At 58.6% G+C, this 14,613-nt stretch overlaps 1 protein-coding gene across 5 annotated transcripts in view; it reads right to left on the bottom strand.

Moving 5' to 3' along the window:
* Window positions 1-14,613, bottom strand: part of KIF21B (kinesin family member 21B) — a 49,915-nt gene that overhangs the window by 16,240 nt on the left and 19,062 nt on the right. For 3 of the 5 annotated variants that reach the window (XR_013341256.2, XM_021527657.3, XM_021527655.4), the window contains exons 4-28: window positions 14,458-14,607; window positions 14,097-14,231; window positions 13,608-13,775; window positions 13,022-13,137; window positions 12,274-12,469; window positions 11,184-11,373; window positions 11,012-11,075; window positions 9,951-10,172; window positions 9,604-9,685; window positions 9,097-9,214; window positions 8,642-8,833; window positions 7,858-8,057; window positions 7,599-7,706; window positions 6,860-6,928; window positions 6,253-6,482; window positions 5,704-5,851; window positions 5,411-5,605; window positions 4,493-4,594; window positions 4,211-4,376; window positions 3,879-3,939; window positions 3,515-3,572; window positions 2,897-3,102; window positions 2,361-2,435; window positions 2,122-2,235; window positions 1,447-1,485 (exon numbers count right to left, since the gene is read on the bottom strand). Coding sequence is in view for 4 of the 5 variants with exons in the window: in XM_021527657.3 (XP_021383332.2) it covers window positions 1,447-1,485; window positions 2,122-2,235; window positions 2,361-2,435; window positions 2,897-3,102; window positions 3,515-3,572; window positions 3,879-3,939; window positions 4,211-4,376; window positions 4,493-4,594; window positions 5,411-5,605; window positions 5,704-5,851; window positions 6,253-6,482; window positions 6,860-6,928; window positions 7,599-7,706; window positions 7,858-8,057; window positions 8,642-8,833; window positions 9,097-9,214; window positions 9,604-9,685; window positions 9,951-10,172; window positions 11,012-11,075; window positions 11,184-11,373; window positions 12,274-12,469; window positions 13,022-13,137; window positions 13,608-13,775; window positions 14,097-14,231; window positions 14,458-14,607 (3,404 nt within the window). In the remaining variant the exon portion in view is untranslated. The remainder of the gene's footprint in view (window positions 1-1,446; window positions 1,486-2,121; window positions 2,236-2,360; window positions 2,436-2,896; window positions 3,103-3,514; window positions 3,573-3,878; window positions 3,940-4,210; window positions 4,377-4,492; window positions 4,595-5,410; window positions 5,606-5,703; window positions 5,852-6,252; window positions 6,483-6,859; window positions 6,929-7,598; window positions 7,707-7,857; window positions 8,058-8,641; window positions 8,834-9,096; window positions 9,215-9,603; window positions 9,686-9,950; window positions 10,173-11,011; window positions 11,076-11,183; window positions 11,374-12,273; window positions 12,470-13,021; window positions 13,138-13,607; window positions 13,776-14,096; window positions 14,232-14,457; window positions 14,608-14,613) is intronic. The other 2 variants (XM_021527658.3, XM_021527656.4) reach the window with 1 other exon arrangement.

Raw genomic sequence — 14,613 nt, 5'->3', positions numbered from 1 at the left:
GCCAGTCCCCTCCACTTCAGACATGCTCAGGGTGCTGAGGACCACCAGCCTGACCCTCCCATGTGTGACCCCGATGTGCCTGGTCATCAAGCACAGCCACAAGACCCCGAGTTGTGCCAGTCTCTTCTTACAGGCAGGGAAACTGATGCATGGGGCTAGAGAAGGGCAAGGTTTGCATTAGTCGTGAGGACAAGCACAGGCTCATTAATTTGGGTTTGGAAATCACATGCATGTGATGTTCCTCAGCTCTGCACTTATCAAGGCCAAGCCAACAGCCTTCCCCTCACCCCCAGTGCTTCCACCAGCCTCAAAGCAACACTGAAACCAAGGAGAAATCCCTGCACTGCATCCTCCATGGACTTTGAGTGGCTCCCTGACTACAAAGTGCCCAGGGTGACCCTGCTCAGACTGGTCTGGAGTCACCTCCCCAGTGCCAGGGGGCCTGCAGGAGCTCAGGGCACAGGCAGAGGGAGGGGACACCTGGGTGCTGGACGGCTGACCATGGGATCAGGGAATGGTTTGGGTTGGAAGGGCCTTTAGACACCATCTCGTTCCATGCCTGTGCCATGAACAGGGATACCTTCCACTATCCCAGGTGGCTCCAAGCCCCATCCAGCCTGGCCTTGGACACTCCCAGGGATGGGGCAGCCACAGCTGCTCTGGGCATCCTGTGCCAGGGCCTCACCACCCTCACAGGGAAGAATTTCTTCCTAATACCTAGTGCAAATCTCTCCTCTTTCAGTTTTAAACTGTTCCCCCTTGTCCTGTCACTATTTGCCCATGTAAAAAATTGCTCTGTCTCTTTGTTACAAGCCCCTTTAGGCACTGAAAGGCTGCAATGTTCCTAAAGAATGGGGGAGATGTGGCCCTTGTTCTGGGGAAGCTCTGCAGTGAGGTGGATGCAGGGAGAGAAGCCCAGGAGAACCTTAACTCCAAGGCTGAGCTCTGCACCACAATCTGACTTGATTTCTCTAGGGAAGAGACTGACCTTTTCCAACTCAGCACCAGGGAAGCACAACCAGGCACGAGGTGAGCCTGAGATAACTGCCTGGAAGACGCTTGCACAAAGCACGTGCTGCAAGCACCCTTCCCCACCATCTCACCATCCTGCTGGAGAGCTGGGGAAGGGCTGGGACGTGGTGGCCTCATGCTGGCAGGAAACCATCAGAGATGGAGGAGAACATGCTGCCAACCCAGAGCAGCCAGCACCCATCAGTGAGCCCAGCACCACGTCCCAAGGGCTAATCCAAGCAGGAGCAGTTGATCTTGCAGCTGAGGGACAGCATCGGGCACCAGAGGTGGCATGCCAGGGGGGACAGACACACAGGCTGGGATGGGGGGAGAGCAGCAAGCTGCAGGCAGAGCATGCAGGGACAGGGAGAGCAGGCACCTGACAGAGAGAAGGAGGAGCAGAGGAAGGGATAATAAATAGAAAGTTGTCTATACCTCAGCACCTCCGAGACAGAGGAATCGCTGTCATCAGACCTAGGGGCAGAAAATTAGCAGGATTATGGGAGAGAAAACCCAGACTAGAGAAGGAAGCAGTGGAGTCAGAGGTGGAAGATTGTTATTGCATCCAAGCCAGTGTAGGACAGAGAGAAGGAGTGGAGGGAGGGAGAAGGAGAAGCACACATGGAGAACCAGGGGAGAGCAGAAGAGCAGGAAGGCTTGTGAGGATCAGACAGCAGGTCTCCATCAGGAACACCAGCACTGCTAGCAAGCCCAGAGCAGCCCCTGACCTGCTGCCAGGAGAGGCTGGAGCAGCAGTTGTGGCTGGATGCCAGTCCATCAGCTTCCTTTGAGCCCTCATCCCCTCACCCCATCTCGTCTTTCCCATCCTGCTCCCTCGTCTTTCCAGGGCTCCAAGTCTGGCACCACCCTGTCTCCGGGCAGAGGCCAGGACTGTGAGCTCAGAGGGGGCACAGTGGGCAGCAGCACAGCCCTGGCATGGCAGCTGCTCCATCCCAGGGAGAAGCAGGGAGGTGCAGTGGTGACAGGACAGTGGCTGGAGCCAGTCCAAGCCCTGGTGTTGCTATGTACCCCAGAGGACTCAGTACATGCCACCTGCTGTCCTGCTCTGGGTTCCCCTCGCCCAGGCACTCTCAGCCCAGCAGGACTTACTTGTCCAAGGCAGATCCCTGGCTCTGGGTGCTCGTGAGACGGGAGAAGACGTTGCGGTCGTTGCGCGGACGGGTGGGTGGGGATGAGGGTGGAGTGAAGCCAATGTCTGCAGGCCTGAGCCAAAAGGATCAGAGGGACACATGACTTGGGAACTGCTCACCTGGCACCTGACTGGGCCCAGAAAGAATCCTGGGCCACACAGCCCCCCCTGCCCGTGTCACCATTTCTCCCAGGCTCACCTGGCAGGTTGCCCACGGTCATAGGATTTCCGCCTTGTCAGAGGAGAAGTGTCCGAGCCCCGGGACTGCCTGGGACTGCAGCAGGTGAACAAAGCACAGTGGGTGCCTGCCCCAGCACCGTGGAGGATCCCTCCACAATGAACACCTCTGTCCTCCCCCAGCAGAGCAGACAAGAGATTGGGCTGGAGTCACAATCTTGAGGCAGCCCACAAGTGCAGAGGCTTTTGGCAACCCAAGACACCTCCAAAAAGGCTGATAACCCAGAGCAGGGAGTTGGGGACCCTCGTGCCCCCTTTCTTTCCCTGCTCCTGAAGTATCCTCCTCCCCATCTGCAAACAACACCATGATACTCCTACACACTCTCCAAGCCTCGCTGAGAAAATTCACCACGGCATGCTGTAGCCAAGCATGGACAGATGCAGGACTGGGCTCCCCTTCACCCCTCTGCGCCTCCAGAGGCCAGGCACAGCTTCCCCCAGCCAGGCCCATGCCTCCTTGAGCCTCCCAGTGCCCAGCCACTCGTGGCCCACGCTCACAAGGTGCTTCCTCGCGTGGGCAGGCTGATGGTGCGCGACACCTTCTCCTTGTAATAGGGGTCCCGGATGGAGAAGCCGATCCCGTCCTCTTTGATCTCCATGAGGGATGCCAAGGACTTGGTGATGTTCTTGGTGGAGACGTCCAGTGTGGGTCCCAGACACTCAGCTGACACTGCCTTCATCTGCCCCGAGAGCTTGGGCTCTCCCTAGAGCAGGGCAGAGGGCTCAGGGCAGCACAGGGGCACTGGGAGCAGTCAGCAGTGTGGGTTGGAAGAGTTTGTGCTCTCTGGCCACAAAGCAGCTCCCCCACATCCCACTGGGATGCCCAGCACAGCCAGCTCTCCAGCAAACGTGACAGCTTGCACAGAACAATGGCTGCTTCCCTCCACGGGGACACTTCTCAGATTTGGAAGGTACCGCCTGCTGTGCTGGGTGTTTCCCAGGTCTCTGTGCCAGGAGAGCTTGGCTCTGCCCATCCAGAGAGCAGGCATACTGCCTGATGCCAAGCCTGGCTCCCCAAGGTTCAGACTGCAGAGTAGAGGCCTCAAGCATCACTGAACATCCCTCCATCCCTCCTCCCCATCTCTGTGACCAGGCCACACAGAAAGGCCAACTAACCTTGAACTTGAAGTCATCCTGGCTTGCTGAACCCTTCATGGTGAAAGACTGGGAGATGCTGCAAGGAGAAAAGAGCAAAGATGGATCTGCAGTGCCAAACTCTCTTCAAAAAGCTGGTGCCACTGGTCCACCAGACTCCTTGAGTCACCCCCTGCTCCCCAGCACCCCTTCTCCAAGGAATGACCAAGCCTTCCCTCCCTGCTCGTGTCCAAGAGACATCCTGCTCCCTCCACCAAGGGCTGGGCACCAAAGAAAAGCTCAGGTGGGGCTTTGTTCATCCATGCCCCTCTATGAGTCCATGAATGGCATCAGGCATTGTGCCCCAGCCACCACCACCTCAGGCAGTGCCAGGCTGGCTGCTCACCTCCCATCCGAGGCCAGGCTGAACTCTGAAACCTCCTCGTCCGTGCTGGTGTAGCCGTTCTCTGCGAGAGGGAGACAGAGCATCAGCAGAGGGGACCCCAGTGCCACCAGCCCCACCCAACCCCACAGCAGAGCCCAGGAAGGTGTGGGGGTGACCCAGCCCTTGTCCCTGCTACCCACGGCCAGGGCACATGCTCCCACCCACCACGGCCCTTGGGGCAGGGTCCCAGCCACAGCACCTCCAGGTGCTTTCTGCAGGGCCAGGACGGGCGGGCACCCCCCCGGCAGCACACCTGGCCTGAGGATGGAGGATGCACCTGCCTGCGGCCCCACCTTGCTGGACGTTGTGGATCAGTGCCTGCAGCTCGGGGTGCGACTCTGCCTTCTCCCTCAGGGCGTCCAGCAGGGCGTGGTTCTGCGAGGAGCTGGCCACGTCCGTCTGCCGCAGGCGCCCCTCCAGCAGCCGGATCTGGGCCTCCTTCTGGGCCACCTGCAGCCCCTGCGGGAGAAATGCTGGCACTCAGGCAGGTGCCACAGGTCCCTGCCACCAGCTCCCCACCCTGGCACCCAGCAAGAAACCCTGCCACACACCCACACCCCAGCCCTGCCTCACACCTTGTCGATGGAGGCTTTCAGGAAGTTGTCCAGCAGCAGCCGGGCTTCGGCCAGGGAGCAGGAGCTGATCACCACCGAGGTGTCCGTGGAGTCCAGCTCCTCCTGAAACACGGACAGACAAGGGCTGGATGCAGCAGGGTAGCTTTGCTGCTGGACGTGGGATGGCTGGAAGGGCCTCCATGGCAAGCACAGAACTTCCATCACCCTGCAAGCAGTGCCAGTGCAACCCTCACCTCCCCAGTCTGCCCAGTGGCTCTGGGGAAGATCTGGCCATGGGACTGTCCAGTGCTGAAGGACTTATGCACTGCTACAGAGATTCTGGTTCCAACACAAAACTAGATACTGAACAGACACCAGGCTCACCCAAATGCACAACACAAAGCCTAGGGTGAATTAACAGCAGCCCTTCTTCCCTGCTAATCAAGGTGACAGCTGGGGACAAGCCAGGGACAGCACACAGCCTCCGTTCCAGGCTGCAGGCATTCAGGCAAGTTTGGAGCTGCCCAGTGGCATGCCCAATATCACAACTGGACACAAAACCTAGATGGTTTCTGCTGGGAAACTTAGGATGTTTCCATCCTAGTCCTCCTAGGATGTTTCCAGTGCACGAAGCAACAAACATGGGTACAAGTGACCACCAGCCCCATGTGTCCCCATGGGCAAATGGGAGTCGCAGGCTCCCTACAATTCCAGGGCAGCAGGACACCAGTATGTCCATGGACATGCAACTCCTCTCTGTTATTAATCACCTAATGAGAAGAGACTGTGTGGGTGAAGCCCCAGCAAGAGTGACAGTTCAAAGGACTCTGGGTCCTCTGAGCAGAGCCCAGCCCCAGCTGGCTGTGCCCAAGGATGTTCTTTCCACAGAGGGATGCTCTCATTTTCTCCCTGCTAGCCAGATCCAGTCCTACTGCCCACCTTGGTCTCCTCAATCTGCATGATGGTGGCCTGGCAGTCTGAAATGCTGTCGTTGATATAGTCAATGTTGGCCCCCAGCACCTCAATTTCCTCGTTCAGCTCTTGCAGACCCTTCTGCTCCTTGGGGCTCTCTGCCTGCAGCTTTGCCCGCTTGCCCAGCAATGCCTCCTGCAGCAGTGATAGCTCCTCACGTTTCTGGGGGAAAAGGGAAGGGGGATTAGCACTGTCCACATGGCCACCTCCCTGTCCTGCACCCACCACCCAGCCCTCTCTGTCCCCAATGCTACAGCCACCTTGATGAGCCTCTCCATGTCTGCCTCTAGGTTGACGATGGTCATTCTCTGCATGACAATGTCGAAGATGCGCCGCTCCAGGGACTGCCACTTGAGGCGGGCAGCTTTGCTGAAGGTCTGGCTCGTCCCCTTCTTGGGGAACTTCTTCCTACAGCCAGAGGGAAGAGGAGGCATATGGGCAGATGGCCACACCATGCTGGAGAGCCAGGCTTGCCCCAGGATCTGGGATCTGGCTGGCCAGAAACAGAGGATTCATCTGTGTTGTTTCCGCATTGCCCAACTTTTCCTCCTGGCAAAGCGGGACAAGAGAGGAGTCCAGCAGGGTTTGTGCCACAACATTTAATCCTCATGGAAGACCAGCTTTGAGCTCAAGCCCAAGTGACAGTCACACTCTGCCAGCACAGCTTATCACAGGGTCACTGGTTTATTATGGCTCAGGTGGGCACTAAGCAGCCACTAAGCTACCCTTCAACCTCCAGCACCAGCCAAAAGCCAGGCACGGGGCTCCCAGGGATGTCTCACCCCCCACCACCCAGCCCCTGCCCTGACCTGGCAGGCCGAGCCCCATTAATGGAGGACGAGGGGTCTCCCAGGAAGTTGTTGATTTTCCTGTTCCACTGGCGCACAATGCTGGAGACGGAGCGAGCGCCAGACTCGGGCTCGGAGGAGGTGGTGCTGGCCGAGACCTCGGCGCCCGAGTCCATCATGGGCGGCTTCTGGCTCATCCTGCCTGCCACCCGGTCTGACATGGGCTTGGCCAGACGGCGCAGTGCTGACACCTGTCCGGAGGAAGGACAGAAGAGAAGGTGTCAGCTGGGCAGCCCCACCCAGCCTAAACCCACTGGCATCACCCCCAGGTCCCCACAGGTCTGACAGCAGCAGCTGCACAGACCCAAAGCCCAGGACTCATGGAGTTCCCTCTCCTCCCTCATAGCCCACCCCTGTCACCAGGCTCTGCTGCTCGGGATGGGGAACTCTACTGCTGCCTACATCCACTTCCCACCCAGTTCCTGAGCCATAAAACCTCTCCCTGCTTTTTGGGGACCCCATTCCCAAAGCCAGCCCTGTCTAAAAGATGGGATTTCTCCAAGCCAAACACTGGGGCCCAGACCTCCATGGAAGCTGGGGGCTATGTGGAGGAACCCCCTTTCCTCACCTCCTGGGTTTTCCTCCGCAGCACTATTTCCTGCTGTCGCTTCTGAGATTCCAGAGCCCTGATTTGGAACTGCACAAGTGAGAAAGAAAAAGACACTCTTGAGGTCCAGCCCGGACATGCTCACAGTCCCAGTGCTCCCTTTGGCATAGTGTCACTCTCAGTTCTAACAATGAACAGACTCCCAGCCTTGAGCTGGCTCTGGCTGCACATTCCCCATTCCCACAGCATCCCACAACTCCAGCAGGAGCAGCGGGAAGCCTTCAGGAGCATTCATCCAGCTGTGCTCTGCTAGGACCTCCGGCGAGGCTCCACCAAGCTTCCAGGTATATGTGATCACCTGGAGTGCCAGTGTGGGTCTCAGATTCAGTCAAAGAGAGAAACTGAGAGTTTCTAGCCAGGCAGGAGCCTGGGAAAGAGCTGGAGAAGAATGTAAGTAATTCTTTATCTCTCTTGTTGTTCACACTGTTTATAGTTAAGCTCTATCACTGTGTGTCAAGCACTTTGCAACAATGCTGTGGGTTGTTTTCACTTCGGGACCGATGGATTTGGTCCTCATGAAGCTCTGTATAAAGAGCGATGTATTTTGAATAAACCAAAGTTTTACTCTCAGCAGCCTTCTGAGTCAGTCTTCTCATTCCCGTCCTGCCTCGACAGCGACGTGCCAGAGCAGGACAAAGCCCACCTCCCCGGGCAGACCAGCCCCCTGCACGGGGCCGTGTGGCACAAGCCAGGCTCTCACCTCCTGCCGGCGCTGCTCCTTCTTGAGCTGCGCGATCTCCCGGTTCCTCTTGGTCTCCGCCAGCCGCCGCCGCTGCTGCTCCTCCCGCATCTGCTTCATCAGTGCCACCTGCGAGGAGGGGCCGCTGTGCCTCTGCCCCGGGCACCCACCCACCAGCACACAGCAGCTCTGCGCTGGCCACCAGAGTGCAAGGCACTGCTCCAAGAGGGGAGCAGGGCTTGTCCAGGTGATTCCTCCCTGCCCTGGCACGTCCGGGTACCTTTGCCTTCTTCATCTCGGCCACTTCTGCCTGCAGCTTGCGCAGCTCCCGCTCGTAGCGAGACTGGTTCTTGAGCAGGCGGGCGTGCTCCTTCTGGGCTGCCTGCAGCTTCTGCAGGTCCCGGTTCATCTCCTTCAGCCGCTTCTCGTAGTCTGCCTTGATCTTGTTGGCTTTCTCCTCTGTGTAGCACTCCATGGTGCCTGGTGGGTGGGGAGAGCTTGCAATGGCCATGCAGCCCCAGATCCTCCTGTACCCACACCCCTGCCTGGAGGCACCAAGCACTGTGTCCCTCCCCGTCCCACCAGAGCCCCCCTCACCCCATGGTGAACTGGGGCCTGTCTGGGAATACCCGCTGGAAGAGCTGAGCACAGAGTGGAGATGCAGTGGCTGGCCTGAGCAGAGCTGCAGACTGGGACACACAGCCACATAGATGGGTGACCCTGCCCTCTTTAAGCCTGGAGATCAGCCCCACCACTGGGTGTTTCGCCCCTCAGTTTCCCCAGGAGTCCCCCCAGCTCATGAAGTGGTGCTCAAGGCTGGAATAGACTTTGCCTCACCCCCCTTCTCCAGCACCAGCAGAGTCCAGAGCTGTGCAGTTGACTGATGCTCCCATGGCAAGACAAGGAGAGTCTTGGGGGTGCCAGGGATTCAAGGAGAAGCAGGGGGATGACAAAGCTCTACCAGACCAAGGGGTGAATGTTTTGACTTAGAGTGAGCTGGGCTTGAGCTGGAACTGGGGTCTGAGGCTGTCAGAATGGGATCCCATGGGTGAGGCAGTTCTCACTGAGGTTTTGCAGGACCCGGTCCCGCTCCAGCTGTGTGTCCCGAATCTTGTTCTGCAGTAGGATCAGCTTCTCCTCATACTGGTGCTTGAGGGTCTGCAAACGCCGCTGGCTGTTCTCCAGCTCATCAATCAGCTTCTGCTTGATCTCAATCTCACAGGTCAGATCTGCCAGGTCAGCCTGGAAATTCACGGCTGGAGGCAGAGGAGAAAGTCAGGCTGGGAGGCATGTGGAGCATCACTTCCATGGCCCCACTGGGTCACAGCACATGGAGAGGGCAGAGGAGCTGATGGGAGCCCACATTGCTGGGGAGCAGTAGCACCCAAAGAGCACTGCAGCAGCCCTGGGGCTCTTCCAAGTCCCACAGAGCAGACATGGTTGGGGCACGCAGAGTTCCCTGCCAGAGATACCAGCCGTGCCCCTCCATGCCCATGGCTGCACACAGATTCCACTTTACCCTTCTCCTCTGCATCCGAGTCTGAGTCCACCAGGCTCTCTTCACTGCCCGAATCCTCGTCTTCATCCTCACGCCCATCCTCTTCCTCACAGCCACTCTCATCCTGTTCTTCCTCCTCCTAAGAGATGAGTGCCTAATCTCAGCCAGCAGGATGGTCTGTCCTTCTCCCCACAGCTTCTCCCTCCTCCAAACCTGAGCTCACCCTACAGCAATGGGCCACAGCCCCCCAGGTGGGACTCAGCCTCCCACACGGGATCCCAGGGGCTGCAGCACCATTTCTGGACCCCCAGCACATCCTGTTGAGAGGAACAGCAATGTGACCCATCCATCCCTTCCCAGCTGACCCCACTTCATCTTACGCTGATTGAAAGCAAACCCCCAAAAATGTGGACTCCTCATTCTACATCCAGGCTGACTGGGGAGTATCCAGCTTCTGCCCTGCTCCAGCATGGAGTCCTCAGCAAAATGCCCCTTCCAGCCCGAGCTTGGTCCTTGACACCCACTCACCTCTTCCACCTCGTTCTCATCGGTCTCCTCCCCATTGTCCTGCTGCAGTTTCTGCCGCTTCTTAAACGCCTCCTTCTCTGGGCTGGGGGAACAGAGTGGGGCTGGTGAGTCCCAGCATGAGAGAGGCCAGAAACAGGTTCTGCTGAGCCACCCTCCCTCCTGCTTTTGGGCCCTTTGGGGAAAACAGCCTCTGGAATTACGTGACGGGGAAAAGGAGACCGAGGGCAGGGCAGGGCTGGGAGGGGAACGCGGGCGTGCGGGCTCTGGCCATAGCAGAGATGGGGAAGCAGGAGACCCAACCCTGCAGGGACAGACTCAGCCTCCCCCTTCCCAGCACCTCCCCTCACCTCTTCCTCTGCTGCCGCCGCTCTTTCTTCTTCAGGCGCTCCAGGTCCTGCTTGGCCCGCCGGAGGACGTCGGAGGCCTCGGTGTCCAGGGGGGCAGCAGGGCTGCACAGCCCGGCCAGGCCAGCGGGCGAGGAGCCCACGGGGTAGGGGGGCCGGGCAGAGACCCGCGAGAGGCTGCGGCGCAGGGACTCGTTCATGGACTCGCTCTCCAGGAGCTTTGTCCTGGGGAGTGGAAACAGCACGGTCAAAGAGCAGCCATCCCACTGGCCCTGCGGCGGGGGTCTTGCCTGGGTTTAGAATCACAGAATGGTTTGGGCTGGAAGGGACCTTAAACCTCATCTCATTCCACATTCCTGCCATGGAAGGGGCAGGGACACCTTCCACTAGACCAGGTTGCTCCAAGCTCCATACATTCACAGATATGGGATAAACACAGCTGCTTTGGGCAAACTGTGCCACTGCCTCACCACTCTCACAGGGAAGAATTTCTTCCTAACTTCTAATTTAAATCTCTCTACTTTTAGTTTAAAGCCATCTTCCCTTGTCGTATTGCTATCTGTCCACATAAAAATAAAATCCAGCACTCTCCCTCTTTCTTATAAGTCTCCTTTAGGCAGTGGAAGGGGCTCTAGGGTCTCCCCAGTCTTCTACAGACTGAACATGATGTGTCCAGATGGTGTGAGCCAGGGACAGAGTCACTACTAAGCCATTACTGCTAATGATGGGTCAGAAAGCCACAATGCTGCCAAAGTACCAGGATCAAGCAAGAGACTGGGATGGACCCATCTTTGGGAGGCAGCAGTCCCTGGAAGACCCCAGGCACTTCAGATAGAACTCCCCCCTCCATCAATGCCCACACCAAGCACAACAATAGCCAAAGCACCACCTGGCACCAAGGCTGGGCCTCCTTCAGCCCTGTGTAGCAGCAGTGCCACCAGCTGCTGTTCCACAAGGCTTGCAGTCCACCCCAGCAGGGCTGGAGGCACTGAGCTGTGTGAGCCACCCAGCCTCAGAGCCCGGCCCCAGGAGCCCAGAGAGGCCCCAGCTGTGTGCCCACTCACCTCAGCTCCTCAATCTCCCGGATGTAGTTCTGGATGAGGGCGCCGATGGCTTCGTTGCCGTCACCTGCAGCGCAGAGGCAGTGGTGGAGAGAGGCACACGCTGCTGCACCACAGCCCCGTGCCAGCTGCTGCCCGGGCTGGCCCACCACGGCACCCACCAGCCCAGCCTCACCTGCTTTGGCCAGCATCAGGTTGGCCTCCTGGCTCATGAGGTAGGTGACCCTGCTGTTGATGGCGTCGATGGCCTCCTGCATGGCCTTGACGCGCATGCGCAGGGTGCTGTTCTCCTTCTGCAGCATGGCGTTCTCCCGGAACAGGTCGCTGTAGCCCTCCGTGCCATCCTCCCCGATCACCCGCTTGCCCTGCGGGCACAGCAGGGGAGCCCCTGAGTGCTGGGCAGGCTGGGACACAGACACCACCACTGCACCCCCGGGGCAACCCCAACAGAGAGCAGGGACAAAGCTAGGGACCAGGAAAGCCTGAGCTGAACATGCAGAGGGTGAGAGATGCTTCAGGGCCTCTCCCTGCCTTACCACCCCCAAAACCTGGCCAAGGTCCTCCCTTGACAGGCAGGAGCTGAGACCCTGTATCTGAAACCTCCTGACTCCTCCTAGGGCAGGGGATGGGAGGCAGGAGGCTCTGTCCCACTAAACCTGCCCCAATTCAAACACAAGGAGGGGGCCTTCTGCACCTGTCTCTGCCCCCTCACCAGGTCTGCTCCATCAGCTGGGTTTGCCTTTGGTGGAGTTCATTTTCCTCACAGCAGCTTTTGTGTCATGTTGTGTTGGGGTCTGTGCTGAGAATAGCACGGAGCCCACAGGGATGATTTAGCTCCTCCTGAGTCAGGAGCTGTTCTACCCCTCACCCTGACCCACCAACATTGGGCCAGGGATGCACAGGGAGCTGGGGGGACACAGCCAGGACAGCTGTCCCCCACTGACCACAGGGATATCCCAGACTATGTCATGCCATGCTCAGCACATAAAGCTGGGGGAAAGAAGAAGAAACAGGGCATGACTGGAGTGTTGTCCCAAGTCACTGTTACCCTTGACAGAGCTCTGCTGGGCTGGGAATGGCTGAACACCTCCCTGCGATGGGAATGAGTTCCTTGATTTGCTTTACTTCTTAAACTGCATCCAAACCAAGGAGTTTTCTCAGTGTTGCTCTCCAGCTCTCTCCCCCATCCCACTGGGGGGCAGTGAACAACTGGCTGCACGTGGCTCCCTTCCTTGCTGGGTCCCACAGGACGTGGCAGCACTCACGGCCTTGTACTCCATCAGCTCCATCTGCAGCCGGGCGATCTCGGCCCGCAGGGCGCTGATCTGCTGGCTTGTCTTGTCCTGGTTCACCACCACCTTGTTCTTGATGTTGCGGGCCCGGTTGGCGTACTTGAGCGTGTTCAGGGTCTCCATGAAATCCCGGTCCGAGGGGCTCACGCAGGCAATCATGATGGTTTGGCTTGGGGAGGCAAGGGCAGGGTGAAAGACAGTCCCTGCACAGCTCAGCAGCCCAGCAGGTGGAAACTCAGCTCTCAGCACAGACCAGGCACCCCAGACACCCATCCTGGATGGAGGCCCATCCTGGGCCCTTGTGGGTTTTAAAACAAGGTATGAACTGGGTTCATCCCTCCCAGAGCACCCACGAGACCCCTCAAGCACATCACATAGCACTGAGCAAAGGCAGCCCTTCCTCAGTGCCTCCCTCTTTGGAGAAGAGGCAGGGAATTCAATCCCATGCTGGGCACCATCACTTGCCAAGTCCCAGATCTGTGAGGGCTCAGGAAGGTTTTGCATCAGCTGATTCTGCCAAAGCTGCTAATTGCACCTGAGGCTGATGAGGAGCCACAGCCTTTACATCTGTAAAGTCATGCCGTGCCTGGAAGAAGGCATCTCCTCCTCACCAGGCAGCCACTGGAGCCCTGAGACAGCTCCTGCATAGCTCCAGAGCCCCCTTAGCTCCATCTGGGGGGGCACAGCCCTGCAGCCCTCAGCCCAGGCTCAGCCCCCTTACCTGTTGCCCCCGAGGGAATCCTGCAGCAGGCGGGTGAGCTTGGAGTCGCGGTAGGGCACGTGCACGACCTTCTTGCTCTGGTCTCCAAGGGCACTGATGACATTCCCCAAGGCCAGCTACCAACACAAAGGGAAGCCGCCCCATGTTCAACCCTGGCTGAGGGTGCAGCTGCCATGCAGCCAGCACATCAGGCCTGGGGCACGCCCTGTAGCACAGCTTTGGGTTGCACAAGGCGCAGGCGTGGGGCTTCCCTTAGCCTGGGCTCTGCCTCTCTCCATGCTGCACTGAGAAGCAGCATCAAGCCCCAGAGCGGGTTTCTTAGCTCTGATTAGCAGATCTCACCCTTTTGGGAGCTGCACCCCTCCCCACAGCATGAGTCTCCTTTGGCAGCAGAGCTGTGCTGTCCTTTGAGCAGAGCTGCGCTCCCACCACTAGCACTGTGCATGTTCTTGCCATCAGGCACAGCCATGACAGCAGCACCCCGACAGCCCAGGGCAGCTCCAAGCAACAGCCAGAAGTGTCCCAGGCTTCCCCTGGCAGGCCTTGCCTTGCCAGTCCCCCTGCCTAGCACAGCCCAGTGCCCTACCAGCCCACAGTTGATGGAGATCCCCTCCTTCGCTCTCTCGCCAGTGGCACCCGTGCGCTTCAGCCTCTCCGAGCCAGCCAGGTCCACAAAGTGAAACTTGGCTGTCAAGGTCTCGTACTCAGCAGCCGGTTGGGATCCATCCAGAAGGCTGCTCACCTCCTCATTCACCTGCAGCCAGGACACACGAGGGGTCACCGCCCCAGACTGGAGCAGGCAGAGGCTCCCAGAGTCGGAGCATCCACCTTCCGTATCCAGCCCCCCAGAGATGGGGACAGCATCCCAAGAGCAGCTTGCTCTGAGCCATCCTGCCTTGGATCAGCTCACCCTCAGCCCCATTAAATCCTGATGCGGGCCATGACTGGAAAGAAGACAGAAAAATCCCTGCTCCCCTTTGCCACACTTCAAACCCTCTCTCCTTCCCAAGGGAACTTCATGCATCACCTGGGTATGGATCCCAAGAACCTGCCACGAGGCAGGACCACATCTCACCAGCTCTGGGCGGGCACACACTCTCGTCTGGCACAGGTGAATAGTGAAGATGGCATGGGATCGGGAGCTCTGCACGTTCATCTGGGTGCTGGCCGTGGTGCGGGAAAGAGCTCCTTGTTTCAGGCACTGGATCAGCTGCAACGACACCAGGCAAGGAAGGAAACCTTAAAGTCCCCTTCTGGGGAGTCAGGACAGACCCTGTGCAGCTCAGTGGACACACTGACCTTTTCCAGAACACCCCAGCACTGCACTCCCATCCTGGGAGAGCTCTCCCCCACCAAGCTGTCCCCACATCGCACATCCCTGGCCAGTGGCACCCAGCTGCCACCCCTGCCCTGTGTCTGCCCCATCCTGCACCCACCTCATCCTGTGAGCTGATGAGGCGTGACGTGACCCCCGTGGTGTAGATGCTCCCACTGGCATCCTCGTGGATTTTGATGTTGGATTTGCGGTGGCGCGCGTCGGGGTCGCGGGTGCTGTCGAACAGGTCCAGGATCTCCTCGTTGTAGAGCTGAGT

Source organism: Lonchura striata, chromosome 26, assembly GCF_050655825.1.
Source record: "Lonchura striata isolate lonStrDom1 chromosome 26, ASM5065582v1, whole genome shotgun sequence".
Classification (NCBI taxonomy): domain Eukaryota; kingdom Metazoa; phylum Chordata; class Aves; order Passeriformes; family Estrildidae; genus Lonchura; species Lonchura striata.
The sequence above is the reverse complement of the archived record's forward strand: the minus strand, read 5'-3'. Positions and strand labels throughout refer to the sequence as shown.